Source organism: Gossypium arboreum, chromosome 11, assembly GCF_025698485.1.
Source record: "Gossypium arboreum isolate Shixiya-1 chromosome 11, ASM2569848v2, whole genome shotgun sequence".
NCBI lineage: Eukaryota > Viridiplantae > Streptophyta > Magnoliopsida > Malvales > Malvaceae > Gossypium > Gossypium arboreum.
The window spans coordinates 101,964,030-101,989,089 of NC_069080.1; the positions used below are offsets into that span (position 1 = coordinate 101,964,030).

Genomic DNA, 25,060 nt, shown 5'->3' on the forward strand with positions numbered 1-25,060 from the left:
AAGTTGAGCCGAGGTTCATTGGGCCATATGAGATATCCGGCGAGTCGGTCCGGTGGCATATCGTTTGATTTTGCCCCGAACTCGAAAAGGTTCACGATGTCTTTCATGTTTCGATGCTTGACGCTATAGATCCGATCCATCGCACGTGATTAGTCCATCAGAAATTGAAATTCAAGCTAATATGAGTTATGAGGAAGAACCGATTCGTATCCTATCACGGGAAGTGAAAGAGTTGCGAAACAAGCGGGTTCCGCTAGTGAAAGTGTTATGGCTCAAGCACGGGATAGAAGAAGCTACTTGGGAGACCGAGAACTCTATGAAAGAGCGATATCCAAACCTATTTACGGTAAGATTTTGAGGACGAACATTTCTTAAGTGGGGAGAGTTGTGACATCCCTAATTTGACCCTAGTCGGAAGTGGTGTTGGGACCATTAAACCGAGTCTTATAAGTAATTAAAAGTTATATTCTATGTTTATGATGTTAGCAAATGCATGTGTGAAAGTTGCATGCATTAATTTGATCATTTCTATGTGAATTTATTAAGATGGACTTATATGAAACATTGTTGAAAGGTGATAGGCCAATCTTCAATGGTCTAATAGTATATGCATGCAAAAGAATGGTTTTGCATGTCAATTTACCCAAAGAGAAGGAAGTGGCTGGCCATGGTGATGAAGATGGGCAAAAGAAAACATGTCTTAAACATGTTTTGCTAGTGGTGGATGTTAGAAATAATAAAATAAGAGCATGGGTAAAGAAATGAAAAAAAAATGAGTGTGGATGCTTTCCCCCCTTGTGCCGTACATGAGAGAAACAAAACAAAGAAAAAAAATTTTTGTTCATCTATTTTCACTCTCCTTTTGGCCGAAAATACTAAGGATAAGGAAGGAGTTTTGCTTCATACTTGGTTTGGAAGAGGATTAGGAAGAGGTTGGCTATACTTGCATCAAGAGTAAGGTATGTTTGAGGTTGTGCCATGAGATTCATGCATGTTTTTGGTTGCTAGATTGATGTTCTTGTTAGCCCATGGTTCAAATCTTTGTTATGTCATGGGAATGAAATTCGGCCCAAGTGAATATGGTGATAAAGCCATTGCATGCTAAGTGTGAAGCTTGATGATGATGCATGCAAAGATGGATTGTCTACTCTTGAAATTTCTTTGTAGCCATCTTGAGTAAGACTTTGAGTTTTCTTTTTCGTTTAACCATGATTGAAGTTGAAAGGGGCATGATTGTGATGTATTCGGCCATGATGCATTCATGAGCATGGTTCATGCTTCTTGCATGATAGTTAAAATTTGTGTTTTGGATGGCTATGGGCACCTTGAAATTCGGCCATGCACATATATGTATATATATGTTTGCACATGATGTTTTGGTTATGAAGTAAGTGATGAATATGTTTGTTTAAAGAAGAAAATGTTGAAGAATGTTTGTGAAATTGCAAGTATAATCGGCCATATGAGTGCTTGATGCTATATTATAAGTATTGAGCCACAATATGTAAAACATTAACTAGTAAAATGCATGCTGTTTTTTTGTGTGGTATTAAGTGGATGATTGGCCTCAAATTGGACATGTATATTCGGCCTTAGGTAGCCTATTGATCGCCTTAGCTTTTCCTTGATGCTTGAATGAATTGTATTGAATTGCTTGATGTAGTATAAAATGTGCATGACCATTGTGTATTCAAGCTAAAGGGTGGCCATATGACCATTTAAACTCCTTGTCATATTCGGCCATAAGCTAGCATAATGAGGTTTTAATAAATTAAATTTGTTTGAATTAGCTCAAGATCTTAGAGGGCCACAATTGGACAAGGGGAAGGAAAAAGTGATCGAATAGCCGTAAAAGCCGTTCGACAACATCCGAGGTAAGTGCTCAAGAAGTGACCCTACTTGAATTATGTGAAATGAAATATGGATGTGTAATGATTATCGATTTATGTGTGTATGAGTATTTGAATGATACCGGGCTAAGTCCCAAGGCGATTATGCTAGTGATTACCTTTGTGTTTGAGCCTTAGTAACGAAAATGAAACATGAATGTCTAATGATTATTGATGTATGTGTGCATGAGCAATTGAATGATATCCGGGCTAAGTCCGAAGACATTTATGCTGGAAATTATATCGAGTTAAGACCAAGGCAATTGTGCTAGCGGCTACATCCGGGCTAAGACCGAAGGCATTCGTGCAAGTCGTTCTATCCGGCTAAGACCGAAGGCATTCGTGCACGTGGTTATATCCGGTTGTATTCCGAAGAAGCTTGGGCTAGAGGTGAGTGTTGGTTGCTGTAATAAATTCAATTAGTACGCTCGAAAAGCCCAAAGAATAAGGTATGTTTATATGTGCATTGGAAAAGTCGACATGTTTGAGCAACATTCGCTCAATCGACTAACGAATATCAACTATTGAAGTGGTTGATACCTTGTGAAAGTATATAATGATGAAGTGTGAAGTAAGAATGATTATGTGAATGTGTATTAATGAAATGATGCATTTGGCTATGTGAATGTATTGCTTTAATTAAAGCTGATTTTATTCCTTGAGACTTACTAAGCATAAAAATGCTTACCCGTTGCTTTGGCTCTCTGTTTTATAGATTTTGCTCGATAGCAATCGGTTTGGGATCATTAAAGTCAAGTCATCTACACTATCAAAGCCTCCATTTTGGTATAATTTTGGTTGAACTTTGAAATGGCATGTATAGGACTACCCTTGTCGGTTCAATTGTGTTGTGATGTATATGTGTACGGCCATGCGAAAATGGCTCGTAGAAGTCAAGTACTGAACTTAGACCATTTGTGATTTGTATATATATATATATGGTTTCATGATGTAATTATGGATTGGAAATGGGAGTGTTGGTCACATGATCAGCCATTGGAATGGCTAAAATGGTCATAGGTGAACCTATGTATGGCAAGACTAGTTGGATCATGGAGACTACAAATAGATAAGACCTACCTTGAAAACAGATGCTGGCAGCAGCAGTGGAGTGGTTTTGAAAAATCACCAAAATTTGTAGGAATGGTATTAAATAGTGAATAAGTTATGTAAATGAACCTTGATGAGTCTACTTTCATATGGAAGAAACGAAACGGTCATAGGAGTTACATGTTAAGAGATATTAATGCTATTGTGAGACAGGGCCAGAACGGTTTCTGGGTCCCCTGTCGCAACTTTAAAATTTACTATAAATTATCCAGAAAGAATCAGGAGTCATGCCTTATATGTACAGATTCCATTTTGAGTCTAGTTTCATTAGAAACAAACGGCACCAGTATTAAAGCCCTGTACAGAGAGATATTCAAGTTGTAACGTGCAAAGGTCAGAGCAGTTGATCTCTGTAACATGGGTGACTTTAACTAATAAACTGTACCAATTGGCCCGACCAAAAATTCTAGAAATAAATCCATGGATGGATATATGAGTTTAAATTCAGGGAAAATTTACGAAAACAGTTTCTGAGTTTTGAAACTCGAGATATGATTTTTAAGGCGACAGTGACGCAGTTTTCCAGCCTGACTGGAAATGTCAAATTGATGGGCGAAACATGTGGATTTGGCTTGTTAACCCCTCGTGTCCGACACCGGCGCTGGTCTCGGGTTTGGGGTGTTACAAAAATAATAAAGTATTAAAGTATTAAATATTATCTCAAACTTGTTTGGCACCATGTTTAAATTATGTCACCTCATTTCTCATTTCTTGTCAAAAAATATAAATATACTATAAATAAGTGAATATATAAAAAGAATTTAGAGATAACTTTTAAAATTACACATGAATGTTTTTTGCTCATGCATGTAGTCCTACTTTACAAGTAATTTTAGGGGTAATTTTAGGGATTGTTTTGTCGTCGTCCTCTCTAGTTTGATAGGTACTCGGTTCTCTTGTCGGTGTTTGCTCGCCACTTTAGACTATTCGGTACTAATTTCTTTATCGTATTAAATATTTACAACCACTTTAGATATGTCATACTTGAGTTTTGACAAAACTAATTGTCAATATCCCATAATATTCTATTCATGATTTTCCCTTTAAAAAAATTGCTCACGAAACATGAATTGTAGCATGTTAAATATTATTAGCACTATAATTTTAAACGAATAAATCTAGTATATATTGTCTAGAAAACTAGTTTTGGGTGTTCATCTTTATCCCTTTCTCTATTGGGCTGCTAGTTTCACAATGGATACTGCAAAAATCTCCAAAGCCGAAATGGTTTCAAAATCCCATGATATGGAGTCCTCTTGGGATGATGATTTAAAAAAACTGCTGCAAACCTTCCCCAAAGAAAAAGGCTGGCTAGGATCCGATCTTTATTTCTATCGAGGTTTTTGGTACCCCTCTCTTATTCTGAAAGCTTTTATTTCTTTCCAGAAACATTTTCAAGCATTTAATTCTGATATCATCGTTGCTACTTTTCCAAAATGTGGTACTACTTGGCTCAAGGCCTTGACTTTCTCCACTTTGTACCGCAATCAGTTCCCATGGGATGAAAATCCATTGCTCGCCTTTGGCCCTCACCGACTTGTTCGTTTCTTCGAGCATGATCTTTACTTGAACAACACTTTTCCTGATCTTCAAAATGTTTGTGTTTATCAGCCAAGGCTTTTTTCCACCCACGTCTCTTATGGGTCTTTGCCAACTTCCATTAAGGATTCCGGCTGTAAGTTTGTTTACATATGTAGAAACCCCATGGATATGTTCATTTCTCTTTGGCAATTCATGGCCAAGATCCAAGACAAAAACCAAGAGTCACTATCTGTGACATCCCTAATTTAACCCTAGTCGGGAAGTGGTTTCGGGACCGCTAAACCGAGTCACCGACATGTTCAAACGTAATATTTATTGTCTAGAATATGTGAAAATACATGTGTGAATTTTGAATTCTTTGATTTAGTTAATTTGATTGTGAATTGAAAGAAAAAGGACTCATGTGAAGGATTTAAATATATGTGGCTATTTTAAGAGGTTAATAAAGAATGAAGTAAAATAAATGGAGTTGCATGTCAAATACTCCATTTATTTTGGATAAGTGTTGACCATGACAAGTTGTGGGCAAGGGAAACATGTTTCAAACATGTCTAGCTAATGGATTATGTAAGGAGGAATAAAAAAAGAAGCATGGGAAATAAACTAATGGAAAATTAAAGGAAGAAAACAAAGAAAAAAAATGTGTCCATCATTCTCATGCATGACCGAAAAAAAAAGGGGAGAAGGAAAAGGCTTCATACTTTGGTTCTTCTTAGCCGTGTAGAAGAGGAAAAGAGGAAGAAATTCAGCCACCTTGAGCTGGAAATTAAGGTAAGAATTCAAGTAGCTCTTTCAATCTTAGCATGGTTTTAAGCTAGATTCTAAGCCCTTATTTAACCATGCCAAATCTTTGAAAAATTATGGTGATATGAGCGTTCGCCATGGTAGATGTTAAAGAAGATGGTGGAAATGTTGTACACATTTGATTAGTAAGTTAGATGGATGAAATTTGAACTAGTTATCAAGTTCTTTAGGTAACCCATGTTGAAATCTTGGTTTTGAATAAGTGAGTTTTTCGCTAGGGTAACTAACAAGGGTGATGATTGTTGTTTCATGCTAAATCTAGATGAACAATAGTTTAAGAGGAGCATTCGGCCATGATATGAGATTGTGATGTTAGTGCGAATATGAAGATGATGAACTTGAATAAGAAATATTCGCTAGCATGATAAGTATGGATTATCAAGTAGTTGAGATAATTGATGAGTGAAGTGGCTAATGGGGACTCTTAATGAAATTATGCTAAGGCGAATGTATCAAATGCTAAATGTGCTTATGTGTGTGTGTGTGTGTGTCATTAGTAGCTAATGGCATTCGGCATTGTTTAACTAAAATTAGAAATGAATGCTTGAAAGTTAAATATGGTCGCCCTAGTGACCAAATGCGTTAAAAGCTAATATATGGACAAATGATACGAATAAATTGACCTTTGAAATGTATAGGGTTGCCGTGTGTATGTGTCGATTGAGAAGTAAATTTGTTTGATTTAGCTCAAGATCTTAAAGGAGGCGTCCAACAAGGGAAATCGAAGGTCATCGAGTAGCCGACTTGGAACTATTTTACCTAACACAAGGTAAGTCATTAAGCATATATTTGGTGTTGGTTTAAATGATCATAATATATATGCAATTGTGTTTAATGAATTGATGTGTAAATGAAAATGTATGTGTATGGAATGATGCCATTGTTGAATGTATGAAGGCAGCAAAATGCATAAGGTATTGGTCACGGCACTAAGTGTGCGGGTATAAATGGACACGGTGACAAGATTGGCACTAAGTGTGCGGGTTTAAAATTGTACAGCACTAAGTGTGCGCGTTTGATTCTATAGCACTAAGTGTGCGAGCTGAAAATATATAGCACTAAGTGTGTGGATTCACTATATGCTCTTGTATTACAATTGGCACTGAGTGTGCGACATTATCGAGTTAATCCGGACAGCGAATCGGGTAAGTACCTCGAGCTCATGACGAATAGAGAATACATTCATGCTTGGGGTTGAATTTGGTAAGCCTTAAATCTATGTGATGATTGAAATTGTATGGTTGTGCTGGAAATTGAGTTAATGTGTAAAAATGCTTGATTATCTTGTTGTGTAGAATATGAAATGTGGATGTATGAATTGGTGCGAGATTGGACCGAAAGGTCCGAGGTATTATGGTATAGATTCGATATGGACGAGTACCTAGCCTCATTTGTTGTACATGTAGTAGTAACTTTATCGGTGGATTGACGAATGCTTATGACTTACTGAGTTGTAAACTCACTCGGTGTTTTCTTGTCACCCATTTTAGGTCTCTTGGACTCGTATTGTTGCGTGCTCGGAACCGTCGTTGAAGTCATCACACGGCTGAAATCTTGTGGTATTGTTTTTTGTTGTTGAAGAACATTTGGCATGTATAGGCTATTATATTTTGTCGAATTGTGGGTTGTAAACTTTAAGCCATGTGAAAATGGCCTATGTGGTCGTCGAGTGGGATGCTAGAACCTTTAGCCACGAGTCTTAGAAACTCAAATTTTGTTAAGGTGGCCATAATTTGTGTCATGTATGATGGATGATTAAGGCCAAGGAAAAATTCATGAAATTGGCATAGTCTACTGCAGTAACTGTTGCGGACAGCGGCAGTGAGATAAGATTGAAAAATCACTAAAAATAGTAGAAGTAGAATTAAATAGTGAATAAATTATGGAACTGATCCTTGATGAATCTATTTTTATATGGACGAAACGAAATGACCATATGAGCAGTATACTGGGAAATATTAAAGTTCTCGTGAGACAGGGCCAGAACGATTTCTGGGTCCCCTGTCGCGACTTTGAAAATTTACCATAAATTATCCAGAAAGAATTAGGAGTCATGCCTTATATTTACAGATTCCATTTTGAGTCTAGTTTCATTAGAAACAAACGGCACCAGTATTAAAGCCCTGTACAGAAAGATATTCAAGTTGTAACGCGTGGAGGTCAGAGCAGTCGATCCCTGTAACATGGGTGACTTTAACTAATAAACTGTACCAATTGGCCCAACCAAAATTCTAAAATAAATCCATGGATGGGTATATGAGTCTAAATTCAGGAAAATTTACAAAACCAGTTTCGAGTTTTGGAACTCGAGATATGATTTTTAAGGCGACGGTGACGCAGTTTTCCAGCCTGTCCAGAAATGCCAAATTGGTCGGTACTTTAAGAGGATTTGTCTCGTTAACCCCTCGTGTCCGACACGGCGTCGCCACGAGTTAGGGTGTTACAATTTTATTGGTATCAGAGCTATGGTTTAGTCGGTTCTAGGACTACCATAGCGTGTGTGAATCTAGCTATACATGCCAAATTGATAGTGCTTAATAATGTGATGACTTGACGGTTGAAATTTTTGTTTTGATTAGCGATGGAACCGGGTAGAGAGACCTTGGCGGATGACGTTGAAAGTGTAGCGGCTGCTCCTGCGCAAGGGACACCGCTGTTGAGCCTCAGTCATCCGCGAATAATCAAAATGAAGGGCGAAACAAGCCTTCTTCACTATGATGAATGAGTGGGTCGCGCAATATGCCCGAACCAACCCGGCTGTCCAACCATTCCCGAATTTAAATACTCCACCCCAAGAGCCCGCAATGCCTCCGATTCTTGATCCCGTGAGGTGAGTAAACCACCTGTGGACTTGATTAGGAAGCGTGGGGCCGAGGAGTTCAAGGCCATAGTTCTTGATGATGCCGAAAAGGCCGAGTTACGCTCGATAACACCATTAGAGTGTTAGATGAGTATCATGCACACCGACGAATGTCTTAAGTGTGCTATATCCTTGTTAAGAGACTCACTTACTATTGGTGGAGGACTTTAATTTCCATAGTCCCAAATGAACGAGTTACTTGGGATTTCTTCCAATCCAATTTGAAAGAAATACATTAGTCAACAGTTCATCGATCGAAGTGTAAGGAATTCTTGGAACTCAAGCAAGGCGGATGATCAGATGTCGAATCTGAACATGAGTTCGTAAGACTTAGTCGGTATGCTCGGAGTGTGTGGCTGATGAGGTTGCGATGTGCAAAAGATTTGAAGAAGGATTGAATGAAGAGTTAAAGTTACTAGTGGGAATTTTGGAGATAAAGGAGTTCGTGACACTAGTCGAGCGAGCACGCAAGGCGGAAGAACTTGGGAAGGAGAAGAAGAAGGCTGAATTTGAAGCAAGAGATTACCGTAAAAGATCGACGAGTAAAGCTCCGTTCTCGGCTGTAAAGAGGTTCGGGAGGACACCGATGAAGTCGAGGACGATGCGGGAATTTCCATTAGAGCCCGACCATTGGCGGACTCGAGCTACTTGATAGCTAGTGTGGGCAATAATCGTCAAGAGAGACCTGAATGCCCCAATGTGGAAGACGACACCTAGGTGAATGTTGGGGTAAGTCATTAATAGGGCTGTTATGGATGCGGTTGAAGGACCACTTCATTAGAGATTGCACGAGCTAGATGAGAGGAATAAGGCGCAAGGTGCAAGACCTAGTGGAACGACAATGGAGGTAGGCCCCGAGAATCTCTGGAGGTAGGGTTGGTAATCGAGAGAGAGCCTCTAATACTGCTGTCCGATCCGAGACCCGTACTCTGCTAGAGCATATGCCATCCAGCATACGAGAGGAGGCATCCTCCCCGACGTTATCACCGGTACTTTTACTCTCTTTGATACTATTGTGATTGCATTGATTGACCCGGCTCTACTCACTCATATGTATGTGAAACCTTAGCATCCAAAGAAGACTCTACTGTGAGTCTCTTGAGTTCGTAATTCAGTGTCAAACCCTTTGGGTCAATACGTGCTTGTTGATAAAGTGTGCAAGAGATGCCCCTAATAATTCGAGAATCTGTTTTCCGGCCGATCGATGCTTCTACCATTTCATGAATTGATGTTATTCTTGGTATGGATTGGTGACCGTGCATGATGCGGTGGTGGATGCAAAAGGAAAACCATTGATTTGAGGAGTGCAAATAATGAGGTAGTCCGAGTCGAGTCTCTTGATTTAAAAGGAGTGCCGCAATAATATCTTCTATGACCGTCGAAGATATGTGAAAAGGGGTGTGAAACACACCTTGCGTATGTGTTTGGAAGTAAAGAGATGGAAAGGAAACTCGAATCGGTACCGATGGTTTGTGAGTATTCGGATGTTTTCTGAGGAGTTCTGGGATTGCCACGGTTCGAGAAGTGGAATTGACATCGAAGTTGTACCGGTACTACGCCGATTTCAATAGCCCGTGTCGTATGGCATTAACGGAATTAAAGGAATTGAAGGTTCAATTGCAAGAATTGACGGATAGAGGTTTAAGCTCGACCGAGTTTTTCTCCATGGGGCGCTTTTGTATTGTTTGTGAAGAAGAAGGACGGAACCATGAGGTTGTGCATCGACTATCGTCAACTCAATAAAGTGACGATAAAGAATAAATATCCATTGCCACGAATTGACGATTTGTTTGATCAATTAAAGAGAGCCTCGGTGTTTTCAAAGATAGATTTGAGGTCGGGTACTATCGGTTGAGGGTCCGAGAATCGGACATACCCAAAACCGCTTTTAGAGCGAGGTACGGTCACTACGAATTCTTGGTGATGCCGTTTGGGCTCACTAATGCCCTGCGGTGTTTATGGATTTAATGAATAGAATTTTCAGGCCATACTTGGATCGGTTCGTAGTTGTATTTATCAATGACATTTTGGTCTATTCGAAAGATGAAACTGAACATACTGAACACCTGAGGCTAGTGTTGCAAATCTTACGAGATAAGTAGTTATCACGCAAAGTTCAAGATATGTGAATTTTGGTTGAAAGAGGTTAGCTTTTTGGGGCACGTGGTGTCCGTGATCGGGTGTCGGGTGGACCGAACAAAATTTCGACCATAGTCAATTGGAAACCTCCAAGGAATGTTCTTGAAGTTAGGAGCTTTTGGGGCTTGCGGTTACTACCGACGGTTTGTGAAAGGATTCTCGATGATAGCCACACCCATGACAAAAGCCGCTTGAAAGATGTCAAATTTGAATGGACGGAAAAGTGTCGGAAAAGTTTCGACCAATTGAAAACCCATTTGACGAAAGCTCCGGTTCTAGTACTGACCGAATCGGCAAAGAGTTTGTCATCTATAGTGATGCCTCCCTACTTGGGTTAGGTTGCGTATTGATGCAAGAAGGTCGAGTTGTGGCCTATCGTCGAGACAATTAAAGCCACATGAGAAAAATTATCCAACCCATGACCTCGAATTGGTCGCCATCGTATTCGCCTTAAAGATATGGCGACATTACTTATTTGGTGAGAAGTGCCAAGTGTATTCGGATCACAAAAGTCTCAAATATTTGATGACTCAAAGAGACTTAAATCTGCGACAAAGACGATGGCTCGAGTTGTTAAAAGATTATGAACTCGTTATTGATTATCACCGGGAAAGGCCAATGTGGTTGCGGATGCCTTAAGTCGGAAATCACTTTGTTTTACTTCTGACGATGAATGTACACTTGTCTATTCTACCCGACAATGTGTTAGTAGCGAATTAAAGGCCAAACCATTGTTGGCTCATCAAATTCGGGAAGCTCGAAAGTTGATGAGGAGTTGCTTGCAAAGCGGGTGAGTGTGTTCGAACAAGGAATCGAGTTTCAAATTGATGATGACGATTGTTTGACGTTCGAAGTCGTCTGTGTGTTCCAAAGAATTGAACTTATTTCGATAATTCTAAATGAAGCCCATTGTAGTCGAATGTCAATCCACGGGTAGTACTAAAATGTACAATGACCAAACGCCAATTTTGGTGGCCGGTATGAAACGAGACATTTCAATTTGTTTCAAGGTGTCTAACATGTCAACAAGTGAAAGCGGAACATCAAGTGCCATCGGGATTACTTGACCGATCATGATACCCGAATGGAAATGGGATCGAGTCACAATGGACTTTGTATCCGGACCGCCATTGTCGGTGAGTAAGAAGGATACGATTTGGGTCGTTGTCGATAGACTAACTAAGTCGGCTCACTTTATCCCGTCGTCGGATTTTCAATGGACAAATTAAGCGGAATTGTACGTTTCTCGATTGTGAGATTACACGGGTGCCTATTTCTATCGTGTCGGATAGAGACCCAAGATTTACGTCGCGATTTTGGAAGAAATTGCAAGATGCTTTGGGTACCAAGCTGCATTTTAGCACCGCTTTTCATCCCCAAACCGATGGTCAATCCGAACGGATAATTCAAATACTCGAGGATATGTTGAGATGTTGCATCCTTGAGTTTAGTGGTTCATGGGAGCGGTATTTACCTTTGATTGAATTCGCCTACAACAATAGCTTTCAATCAAGTATTAAGATGGCGCCTTACGAGGCTTTATACGATCGTAAATGCCGTACCCCATTATTCTGGTGAACTTAGTGAAGGTAAATTCTTGAGGTTGATTTGGTTAAGGATGCCGAGCAAAAGTTCGAGTAATTCGTGAAAGTTTGAAAGTCGCCGGATCGCCAAAAGTCGTATGCGGATTTGAAAAGAAAAGATGTTGAATATCGGGTTGGAGACAAGGTCTTTCTCAAAGTTTCACCACGGAAGAAGGTGCTTAGATTTGGCCGTAAGGGCAAATTGAGTCCGAGGTTCATCGGTCCATCTGAAGTATCTGAACGAGTTGGGCGATGGCGTATCGATTAATATTACCCCGAGCTCGAAAGGATTCTAGCGTTTTCCATGTTTCGATGCTTGACGATATAGGTCGACCCGACACACGTAATTACTCCATCCGAGGTCGAGGTTCACCTAATTTGAGCTATGAAGAAGAGCCGGTTCGCATTCGATGCGTGAAGTAAAAGAGCTACTAAACAAGAAAATTCCATTAGTGAAGGTGTTGTGGCATAAACACGGGATGGAAGAAGCCACTTGGGAACTTGAGGACTCTATGAAAGAGCGATACCGAGCCTATTTACGGTAAGATTTTGGGGACGAAAATTTCTTAAGTGGGGGAGAGTTGTGACATCCCTAATTTAACCCTAGTAGGGAAGTGGTTTCGGGACCGCTAAACCGAGTCACCGACATGTTCAAACGTAATATTTATTGTCTAGAATATGTGAAAATACATATGTGAATTTTGAATTCTTTGATTTAGTTAATTTGATTGTGAATTGAAAGAAAAGGACTCATGTGAAGGATTTAAATATATGTGGCTATTTTAAGAGGTTAATAAAGAATGAAGTAAAATAAATGGAGTTGCATGTCAAATACTCCATTTATTTTGGATAAGTGTTGACCATGACAAGTTGTGGGCAAGGGAAACATGTTTCAAACATGTCTAGCTAATGGATTATGTAAGGAGGAATAAAAAAAAGAAGCATGGGAAATAAACTAATGGAAAATTAAAGGAAGAAAACAAAGAAAAAAAAAAATGTGTCCATCATTCTCATGCATGACCGAAAAAAAAAAAAGGGGAGAAGGAAAAGGCTTCATACTTTGGTTCTTCTTAGCCGTGTAGAAGAGGAAAAGAGGAAGAAATTCAGCCACCTTGAGCTGGAAATTAAGGTAAGAATTCAAGTAGCTCTTTAAATCTTAGCATGGTTTTAAGCTAGATTCTAAGCCCTTATTTAACCATGCCAAATCTTTGAAAAATTATGGTGATATGAACGTTCGCCATGGTAGATGTTAAAGAAGATGGTGGAAATGTTGTACACATTTGATTAGTAAGTTAGATGGATGAAATTTGAACTAGTTATCAAGTTCTTTAGGTAACCCATGTTGAAATCTTGGTTTTGAATAAGTGAGTTTTTCGCTAGGGTAACTAACAAGGGTGATGATTGTTGTTTCATGCTAAATCTAGATGAACAATAGTTTAAGAGGAGCATTCGGCCATGATATGAGATTGTGATGTTAGTGCGAATATGAAGATGATGAACTTGAATAAGAAATATTCGCTAGCATGATAAGTATGGATTATCAAGTAGTTGAGATAATTGATGAGTGAAGTGGCTAATGGGGACTCTTAATGAAATTATGCTAAGGCGAATGTATCAAATGCTAAATGTGCTTATGTGTGTGTGTGTGTGTCATTAGTAGCTAATGGCATTCGCATTGTTTAACTAAAATTAGAAATGAATGCTTGAAAGTTAAATATGGTCGCCCTAGTGACCAAATGCGTTAAAAGCTAATATATGGACAAATGATACGAATAAATTGACCTTTGAAATGTATAGGGTTGCCGTGTGTGTGTCTCGATTGAGAAGTAAATTTGTTTGATTTAGCTCAAGATCTTAAAGGAGAGCGTCCAACAAGGGAAATCGAAGGTCATCGAGTAGCCGACTTGGAACTATTTTACCTAACACAAGGTAAGTCATTAAGCATATATTTGGTGTTGGTTTAAATGATCATAATATATATGCAATTGTGTTTAATGAATTGATGTGTAAATGAAAATGTATGTGTATGGAATGATGCCATTGTTGAATGTATGAAGGCAGCAAAATGCATAAGGTATTGGTCACGGCACTAAGTGTGCGGGTATAAATGGACACGGTGACAAGATTGGCACTAAGTGTGCGGGTTTAAAATTGTACAGCACTAAGTGTGCGCGTTTGATTCTATAGCACTAAGTGTGCGAGCTGAAAATATATAGCACTAAGTGTGCGGATTCACTATATGCTCTTGTATTACAATTGGCACTGAGTGTGCGACATTATCGAGTTAATCCGGACAGCGAATCGGGTAAGTACCTCGAGCTCATGACGAATAGAGAATACGTTCATGCTTGGGGTTGAATTTGGTAAGCCTTAAATCTATGTGATGATTGAAATTGTATGGTTGTGCTGGAAATTGAGTTAATGTGTAAAATGCTTGATTATCTTGTTGTGTAGAATATGAAATGTGGATGTATGAATTGGTGCAGATTGGACCGAAAGGTCCGAGGTATTATGGTATAGATTCGATATGGACGAGTACCTAGCCTCATTTGTTGTACATGTAGTAGTAACTTTATCAGTGGATTGACGAATGCTTATGACTTACTGAGTTGTAAACTCACTCGGTGTTTTCTTGTCACCCATTTTAGGTCTCTTGGACTCGTATTGTTGCGTGCTCGGAACCGTCGTTGAAGTCATCACACCGGCTGAAATCTTGTGGTATTGTTTTTTTGTTGTTGAAGAACATTTGGCATGTATAGGCTATTATATTTTGTCGAATTGTGGGTTGTAAACTTTAAGCCATGTGAAAATGGCCTATGTGGTCGTCGAGTGGGATGCTAGAACCTTTAGCCACGAGTCTTAGAAACTCAAATTTTGTTAAGGTGGCCATAATTTGTGTCATGTATGATGGATGATTAAGGCCAAGGAAAAATTCATGAAATTGGCATAGTCTACTGCAGTAACTGTTGCGGACAGCGGCAGTGAGATGAGATTGAAAAATCACTAAAAATAGTAGAAGTAGAATTAAATAGTGAGTAAATTATGGAACTGATCCTTGATGAATCTATTTTATATGGACGAAACGAAACGACCATATGAGCAGTATACTGGGAAATATTAAAGTTCTCGTGAGACAGGGCCAGAACGATTTCTGGGTCCCCTGTCGCGAATTTGAAAATTTACCATAAATTATCCAGAAAGAATTAGGAGTCATGCCTTATATGTACAGATTCCATTTTGAGTCTAGTTTCATTAGAAACAAACGGCACCAGTATTAAAGCCCTGTAAAGAAAGATATTCAAGTTGTAACGCGCGGAGGTCAGAGCAGTTGATCCCTGTAACATGGGTGACTTTAACTAATAAACTGTACCAATTGGCCCAACCAAAAATTCTAAAAATAAATCCATGGATGGGTATATGAGTTTAAATTCAGGGAAAATTTACGAAACCAGTTTCCGAGTTTTGGAACTCGAGATATGATTTTTAAGGCGACGGTGACGCAGTTTTCCAGCCTGTCCAGAAATGCCAAATTGGTCGGTACTTTAAGAGGATTTGTCTCGTTAACCCCTCGTGTCCGACACCGGCGTCGGCCACGAGTTAGGGGTGTTACACTATCACTGGATGAAGCTTTTGACAAGTTCTACCATGGAATCTTTGTGCAAGGACCATTTTTTGATCATGTATTGGGATATTGGAAGGCAAGCCAAGAAAACCCCAACAAAATATTGTTTTTGAAATATGAAGATCTTAAGGAAGATACCGGTTACCATTTGAAAAACCTGGCCATGTTCTTAGGAGTTCCTTTCACAGATGATGAAGAGAAACAAGGAGTTATTGAAAAAATAGTGAAAATTTGTGGCTTTGAGAACTTGAAAGAATTGGAAGTGAACAAGAAGGGCGCACATACTTCTGGAGTTCCACACGCAGATTTTTTTAGGAAAGGAGAAGTGGGAGATTGGAGCAATTATCTCACACCCTTCATGATTGAATGTTTGGAGAAGCTTATTCAAGAGAAATTGAATGGCTCGGGTTTAACATTTAAACTGTCCTCCAAAACTTCAAACAACATTGGTACTGCATGATTATGGGGATGTCTCTTTTAGCTTACTACCAACTTTTGGAGTGAAATCTCATTTATTCCCATTTTCTTTATAAATAATCTGTACTAGAGTTCTCTTTAATCATGATCAGAATAAATTGGTTTCGGGTATGTTTTCGTGGATTTCATGTGAAAATAATTTATTTTTCATCAAACATAAATTTATTTTTATATTTTAGTGGTAAAATTGAGAAGAATTAAGTTTAGTGAATGTATTCATTATATTTACCTAAGCCTGATATAAAAACAATATAAATAATGAATTTAACATGTAAGTGTGGGTTTATATTCAGATAATACTGTGAATAAAACAATCATGAATTTTTAAAGTAAATTGTAGTTCAAAATACAATTAATGTAATATATAAGTCAACTTTATATAAATAAGTTGAAAAAATAATTTGGAAACTTATTTTATAACTTTTAAAATTTATTAATCTATGCTATTTTTGAGAGAAAAGGAAAACGCATGTGACAGGATGCTTTTTCACTGAATTGGCGAAAAAAGCGCGCCCTGTAGAATTCGTTTTCCTTTCTGTGAAAAAACGCGTCCAACATGGTGCATTCTCTACTAGTTCAGTGAGAATGCGCCTTATAATACATGTTTTCTTTTATAAAAATTAATAATATGACATTTTATTAAACTAAATCACAAATAAATTATTTTAAATTATTTTCACATAGATTAAAAAAACACATTTGTTTTCTTTATAGCAGGAGAAAAATAATTTATATTATTTCAAATATAATTTAAAATTTACTCATTCATTCTTTTTAGTTTAGTAAAATGTCAATCAACAATTTTCACATATTACAAAGTTATTTATGTGAAACTATTTTTCTTCAAATTATGTGAAATTTATTGATTGACATTTTATTAAACTAAAAAAAAGTATTATGTAAAATTGAGTCAACTTAAAGTTTAATGTGTAGAATTATGCTAAATCAAGGTTCATGCATAATATTATACATTAAATTAAAATTATGTATACTTTTTGATTTGTAGATTCACTCAACCAGGATATTTCACATGAGGTATGCAACTTCATTTAGCCTACTAAACTCCCATTTAAGGTGATTATTTTTCTATGGAAAATTCTCAATGAATCCCTCCCGTGTGAAGTTAATGTTAAAAGGAGAATAAACACAGGGAAAACTTTGTATGTCTTATGTCAAGGTGAATGGGAGGATGAAAAGCACGTTTTTTTAGGAATACTCCTTTGCGAGAGCAATCTGATTTGGATCAATATATGGTATTTGTACCTCGAATGACGTTTTTCATTCGATAAAGGAACGGATAATCGATAACTTTAAAATGACAAGGTTAGAGAGTGAAACCAGTAAAGAACATAGGATTTCACAATCTATTTTTGGAAGTTTTGGACACACAAAAATAAAGTCATGTATAAGAATTTAGAGATTATAGTAATTAAAAAAACGGGGTGTACATCTGACATATCAAAGAAGCATTCAAAATGTTAGATAATATACCACCACAAGTTGAGAATAGAACAAATGACACTGAAGACATTCCTCCGAATAGCATGGAAATGCATCACATTTCAGTAGGGTGGCACAGAAGAAATGACCACATGGCATGGGTGGTTCATGTAGAAACCCAAATAAAAAGACAGGCTCTTTTATTGAAGGCAGCATCAGACATGGAAATAGCACCATGAGAAAATTATTGCAGTTAAGATGGGTATTAACCGTGGTATGATTATTTGATATCCGACTTTACAGCATAGAAATCAAAGATAAACTAACATTAGGAAGAAATCTATAATTGTACATTGAGAGCAAAAACCAATCCTGAACGATATTTACCTGAATAAATTTAAAATCGGAATATGAGAAGAAACACTCAAATGGGTTGAAAGGATGGTGAAGAAGAGATTAGTGTTGTAATTAATTTTAATATTTTCTCTTGTTTTGTTATTTGACTGAACATAAAGAAAAAAAATGGGTACGATGTAATTATCGGACATACAACATCCCTGACAATTATGCCTTAACACCTAATAAAGAGTACTAATCAGTTAACAAAGTGGTTGAATGATTGACATAAAATAAAAAGATATAATAGAATATGATTCACATGAAACTTAATATGAATATAATAAAAGTAAAAGCGAAAGAATTTGTAGAACTACTAGGCAAACTTAAAATAATATTTTAAAACTATAATAATTATATTTATTTTTAATAAAATTTTAAATTTTAAATTATTTTATTGATGGTGTGTTTACCGTGTATTAAATACAAACTTTAATTTGAAGAATTCAGTTAACCTCGATGCAACACTAATACATGATATGATGATAATAATAATAATAAATTAAAATACGATAGCGAAACCATATAAAAGTAACATTATATTGCCAAACTTTATATAATTATATTTTTAAATACAATTATATGGTGATATATATGACACAAATTTGAAAACTATTTTAACATTTTTAGTTGTGCCCGACAAATTTGACAAATTTTACTATATGACACAAAATGAGAAAATTATATAGAATACGACATAAAAATAAGGAAAATTTATTTAAATATGTTGATTTTTTTTTTGAAAAAGTACATTATTTTTCTAAAATTTATCAATTTATGTTGGGAGAGAAAAAAAAATGCAACGCGTTTTCATTGAACTGGCAAAAAAAGCGCGTCCTGGAAAATTGCATCTACGTGACACATTTTCTCTACCAATTCAGTGAAAACGTGCCCTCTGGGATGCGTTTTCTATCCAACGGTAACATTTCCCAACGGCTATGGGACCTCAACAGCAATTTTTTCCCTATATAAACCCTCAAATTCTCATTTTTTCAACTCAACTCTCAATTTTCACAATTTGATTCTCAAGTTTCTTGTTCTCAATTTGTTATTCTCAAATGTCAATTCTCAATTTTTTAAATCCAAATTCTCAATTCCAAAGTTTTTTTCTAAATAAAATTTTTCTTAATTCTTTGATTTTATTTTATTAATTCTTTGATGGCATATCAGCTTATTCGTTTGGATGACAAACACATCTCCGGCATTCAATTATAAATGGTAAGAAAATATTATTTAATTATTTAATTTTAATCCATTAATTATTATGATGTTAAGTAAATATTATCAAATTATTTAATTTTAAATAGTTAATTATTATGTTGTTCAGATTAATAATTTTATATGTTTATATACTTAAGCCGAACATTGAATTTTTGAGACGTACTTAAACAATTTAAGCAAAGGTGCACTGGAGGTCATTCATGGACACTTGCGAGATGCAGTCTTTTTATACATGGCTCGCATGATCTGGGGGACTAAATTGGATCCCCCACTCATGAATGCTTTGGTCAAGAGATGGAGACCGAAGACACACAGGTTCCATCACCCCTGCGGCGAGTGCACAATTACACTCGAGGATGTCAGTTTACAACTTAGTTTACTAGTCGATTGGGATGTTATTACAAGGCGAGTTGTTGGTGTCAATTAGAGTGCAACATGTGAACAACTGCTGAACAAGGTGTCGAATAGGTTTAGGGACAACCCCACGAGCCACAGCGATATATCTATCGAGCTCGAGGATATCTGACTTGTTTTAGATCAAGAAATCGATGAGAAGGTTAGTTTATGAATTTCATATTTATCAATTTTTTATTCCAACATTTGAAATTAAATATTAGGCACTTGTTGAAATTTATAAACTCATCCAGAATACGTCTCGAAGAAATTTTTGGCCAACCGCACATTTGGCACATGAAAGTTTTATTAGTTTTTACAACAGTTGAGATGCATGAATCCAACCAAGTGATGCGGCAGTTCGGGTGTACGCAATGTATTCTGCAGCAACCTTAAGAGCTCGATGACCTACACAAGATCAAAAAGGAGTTGGCAACATCTTCGGATTACATGGATTGGTTCAGGCATCAGGGGGAGTCGTATCTACTGCCAACTTCAAAAAGGAGTAGGCAACGTCGCCATAAAAGGCCAAGATGAGGGCACATCAATTCGAGGTCGGGAGGATATGCCGCGGACAGATCGAAATCTGCTCCACATGCAAACGTGGACCCAGTTCCCGTGCAACCTCTCGGACAATATGGTCAATTTATTCTTGTCAACTAACCCATTTTATTTTACACCATAATCACAGCACACACTAGTTTATTTTACATCTGCACCATAACACGCACAATAATTCCATGCACCAATACAATCATCACTAGTTTATTTTACACAAGCACCACAACACGCGTAATCATTTCCTGTACCAACATGATATGAGAAAAGTTAAAACACGATATTTTATCTAATTATTATGATTTAAAATACATGATATAAGGATAATAAAAATTTTAAAACACGATAGAAAAACAATATAAAAGTAACACTATATTGCCAAACTTTATATAATATATATTTTAAATACAATTTTGATAAAAAAATATATGGTGATATAAATGACACAAATTTGAAAACTATTTTAACATTTTTCATTGTGTCCGTAAATTTTAATATAGGACATGAGAATGAGAAAAGTAAATAGAATACAACATACAAATAATATATAAACATAACATAGATATATAAATATGTAAAGAAAAGTAATCAATTTCTAAAATTTATATATAAATATATTATATATTATAAAATTACTATATAGAAACATGTCATACACTTCTTTTTATTTTTCGACTTTATTTTCTTTTCTATATATAATTCTTTTTAACAATCTTATTATAAGTTACGAGTATATATGCTCTTTTTAACATAATGCTTTGAACTATATATAGCTCCTCCCCAACCTATAAATAGGAGGATAATACGTTTCAGCGCACTCAAACACACTTCCTCCTGCATTAGCAACAATATTTGTAATAACCTAAATTTGCCTGACCCGTGAAATAAATAAATAAAAAAACAAAAAATATATATATAAAAGTCCTTTTACAGTCCAAATTGATAGCCTTTGTACATAGCCCAATCGGAGCACTACTTATGGCCCATTTACAAATTACACCGGCAACCCACATATTAACCTAAAAACCTTAGCCCAAATACCCAAACTAGACCCAAACCAGCGAGGCCCAATGCTTAAACCAAATCAGGAAACCCTAGGGTTTCCAGAAACATTCGCGCCGCAAGCATGATCCCAATCGTCACGCTGTAGTCAACGACCCCTCATCTCGCGCCGCAATCGGAGCGCCAGTGCGCCTTCATCAGCGCCCGATCATCGCTGGTCTTCTCGTCATCACCTGCAAAAAAGGAAAGAAGAACAGCAGAGGCAATACAAATATAGCGAGAAATAAATATTGTAAATATCATTTTGTGATGATTTTCAGTGGCTATAAAAAGCCTGAATCGAAACGATGTAAAGCTACGACTGATATACACACATATACAATAAAATACCAACAGTTGATTGAAGAAACAGAGGTGATTTGCCTTTACCTTTTTTCCTTTTTTTATAAATGCATACAAATATCACTAAAATAAAATAAAAAGAAATATACTGTCGGATTTATGCTGAAAATCAAAGCTCTTGAGCTTCCGATCGCCGTACATGGTGGAGTCGATGGCAGCGCGTGGGCGAGTAGGTGCGTGGGAGCCCGTGGACGGAGCCTCGACGGAGCTCTGAGGGCCAGCTCTCAATCCTCTTTCAGAGGATTTTTTTCTTGTTTTTTTTAAACTTGGGTTTAAAATGATTTTTGAGGCCAAAATTTGGCTTATATAGCCTCATAGGAACGATGTCGTTTTGGCTTAAAACAATAGGCCTCAAAACGGCGTCGTTTCAAAGCTTAGGATCCGCGTGTTGACCAGAGACTCAGGTAGGATCCGCGCGTTTTTGTTTAAAGGGTTAATTTCCCAATTGATCCTCCCGCATTTTTATTATTTATAATTTCATTTTATTTTTATTTTAATTTGGCCCTGGCCTTTTATTCTTTTTTTAATTTAGTAAAGACAGATAATTCAGAAAAAATATTCAGGGAAGTTCAAAGTAATACTTACAGGCTTGAGCCGGAGATTCGGAATGCCACTTCAAGATCCTGATTTTGAAAATAGAGTCTTTATAAAACTTTCATTTTTGAAAAATCTTTATTTTTTTGCAAACCCATTCCACAGCCGAGTCGTTGCAACCGGGCTCTGATACCACTAAATGTAACACCCCAAACCCGGCTTAGACGTTACGACCGGATCCGACGTGCCACATCGAAGCGTTCAAAACATTTTATATTGTTGGTTTAAAAACTTACTTGGTGTGTTAAAAAGATACTTTTGTTATAGGTTAAAGTGAATGGAAGCTGTGCACCAGGTAGGAAACCGGAAAAAGAGGAGGTGAGTCCATCAGACTGCTTAAGTACCAAGCTCCCTTCGAATCCAATCCTAGACATGCACACCGCCATTGCCACACTCTAACATCGTGTATATTTTCAGGTCACCAATGTAATTATGTTCATTTTAAAAAAACCTACTTAATTTTGGAAAACGTTATCGTAGCGGAAGCCTTGCTTGTAATCGTGTTACTTTGAAATCAATTTATGTTCTTTTTTTGAAAACGCGCCCTAGATCTAACCAATTTGGATAGTTAATATAAATAATGTTCATCATAATAAAACATAAACCAAAACCATAAAAATAATTGAGCGACCTTATTACATTTAAAAACCCAAAACTAAAAAATAAAAATAAAAGGACGTCCTGTAACGCCCCCACGCCCGAAACTATCACCGGAGTCAAGCTTGAGGTGTTACTAAACTTATCTTACCTTTTAAACAACTCTAAACCACTTATTTTAATTTTCGGAATAACCTATTTTTCTTAGTCATGGTTGCTTAAAAATTCATTTCTCGAGTTTAAAAACTCGAAATTAAGATCCATAAATTTTTCTGAAACTAGACTCATATATCTATCTACTAATTTTTTTCTATAATTTTTGACTTATCCAATTAGTACAGTTTATTAGTTAAAGTTACCTGTTTGAATTATTTGCTTGACCTCTACTTACTTCAAACCACTTTTCTCCTGTACAAAATTCATATGACTATACGTTTGTTTTTATTAAAACTAGATTCAATAAGGATTCTAACATATAAATTAAACCACCTAATTATTTTTTTAAAATTTATGGTGAATTTCCAAATTTTGAACAGGGGATCCAGAAATCGTTCTGGCCCTATTTCACCAAAACTCAGATATCTTATAAAATACAAAACTTTTACCTGTTTTGCTTATTCCATATGAAAATAGAGACAATGAGCTTTAATTTTATATTATTCACCATCAACCCATGTCTCTACAATTTCTTGTGATTTTTCAAAATCACGTTATTTCGATACTTGAATACATTTTTAAGTTACTTTCACATTTTCTTAGTTTTCATGTGATAGTTACTACTTAATCATACATACTATTAAACATGTATATCATCAGCCATTCTATTAGCTAATCACTAGCAAGTATTTACACATCATTCATTGATCATATCATATCAAAAGAAACCAAGTTCCTATACATTCCATACACAAAACGAAACGTCTAACTATACCAATGTGATTTCTTCGATAGTGTGATCGGGTCTCAACGTTTCCTTCGATTCCGAGTGGCTTGATAAAACTATAAGAAAAAGAAAATAAAGAGAGTAAGCACTAGGCTTATTAAGCTTACAAGCAAATAAATTACAACATTCAACATAATGAATAATTATACATAATGTCACCTAGCCTCATAAACTTTCTTTACTTCTCATTTTCTACCTTCTTCTTTACTCACTTACCTTCTTTCTTACGACCTTTCACTATTCATAAATATAATCTACCTTCCTTTTGCTGATAATTCACTGTAATTTAACGTGTACAATGACCCATTGAACCACTCAGAATACTAAGGATACTAGGGTCGTTCTTGTCTATCAATATCCTACCAATGCCATGTCTTTGACATGGACTTACATGAATTATTCTTGTCTCCAATGCCATATATATATATATATATATATATATCTAATATGGGCTTACATGGCTCATTCCTGTCTCCAAAGCCATATATCTGATATGGACTTACATGGCTCATTTATGTCACATCTCGTCTCTGTCAACCCTAATATCCTAACATTCCTAAGGTTCAAACGGGGCTTCTTAATGCTTTTCTCTCATCACTTAGCCTTTAATTCGACTTTAAATATTCTCAAAAATAAGTATATAACTCCTGAAATTGACAATAATAATGTAAAATAAAAGAATATTGCATTTATTTACTGTAAACTTACCTCGATACAAAATGTGACTAAACTTTACAATTTAGTCCTTTACTTTTTCTTTTCCCCGATCTACTCCCGAATTTCATTCTTCTTGATCTATAATAGCAAATTTAACTTATTTAATATTCACATTTATCAAAACAGTCCTTTACTCAAACTTTGGAAAAATTACATTTTTGCCCCTAAACTTTTGCATATTTAAAATTTTTCCCCTAGGCTCGGGAATTAAACTTTATCTCTTATTCTTATGTTTTATGACATGGTGATCATTTTTCCCTTGTATGGCAGCATCAAATTCACACTCTAACATGCACTTATGACTATTAGGTACTTTTACCGATTAAGCCCTTTTACTCGTTTTTACCTAAAACCGAGTAGCACAAGTTGTCTAACATAATCTAAGACCTCATATTTTATCATAAAACATCAAAATAAACACTTTTCACCTATGGGTATTTTTCCAAATATGAACCCTAACTTAAATTATTGCTAGCATAAGCTTTATCGAACTACCGGGACTCCGAAAACGTAAAGAACATTAAAAACGGGGCTTGGAATCACTTACTATGGAGCTTGAAAGCTTGAAACAAACCCTAGTTATGGAGAACCCTTGAAATTTCGTGCTAATGAAGAAGATGATGAATTTTGTGTTATTTTTCCCTTTTTATTTCATTTAATATCCAAATGACTAAAATGCCCTTCCTTATTAAATTTTCAAAAATTCCATCCATGTCCTATTTTGTCCATAAACTTAGAAATTGGTCAAATTGTATTTAAACCCTCCTAATT

The 25,060-nt window shown here is 36.4% G+C and overlaps 1 protein-coding gene across 1 annotated transcript; it reads left to right on the forward strand.

The window, feature by feature from the left end:
- Positions 1–4,193: 4,193 nt before the first annotated feature.
- On the forward strand, positions 4,194–16,009 carry LOC108471559 (cytosolic sulfotransferase 15-like). Its single transcript, XM_053021330.1, has 2 exons — positions 4,194–4,772; positions 15,626–16,009. Exons 1-2 carry the CDS (start codon positions 4,194–4,196, stop codon positions 16,007–16,009), a joined length of 963 nt encoding a protein of 320 aa, XP_052877290.1.
- The last annotated feature ends 9,051 nt before the right edge of the window (positions 16,010–25,060 follow it).

Bases quoted from the DNA above. Each gene is read 5' to 3' on its own strand.
- LOC108471559 (XM_053021330.1), top strand. From the start codon at position 4,194: ATGGATACTGCAAAAATCTCCAAAGCCGAAATGGTTTCAAAATCCCAT. The intron at 4,773-15,625 runs GTGACATCCCTA...GGATATTGGAAG, and splicing joins AAAACCAAGAGTCACTATCT to GCAAGCCAAGAAAACCCCAA.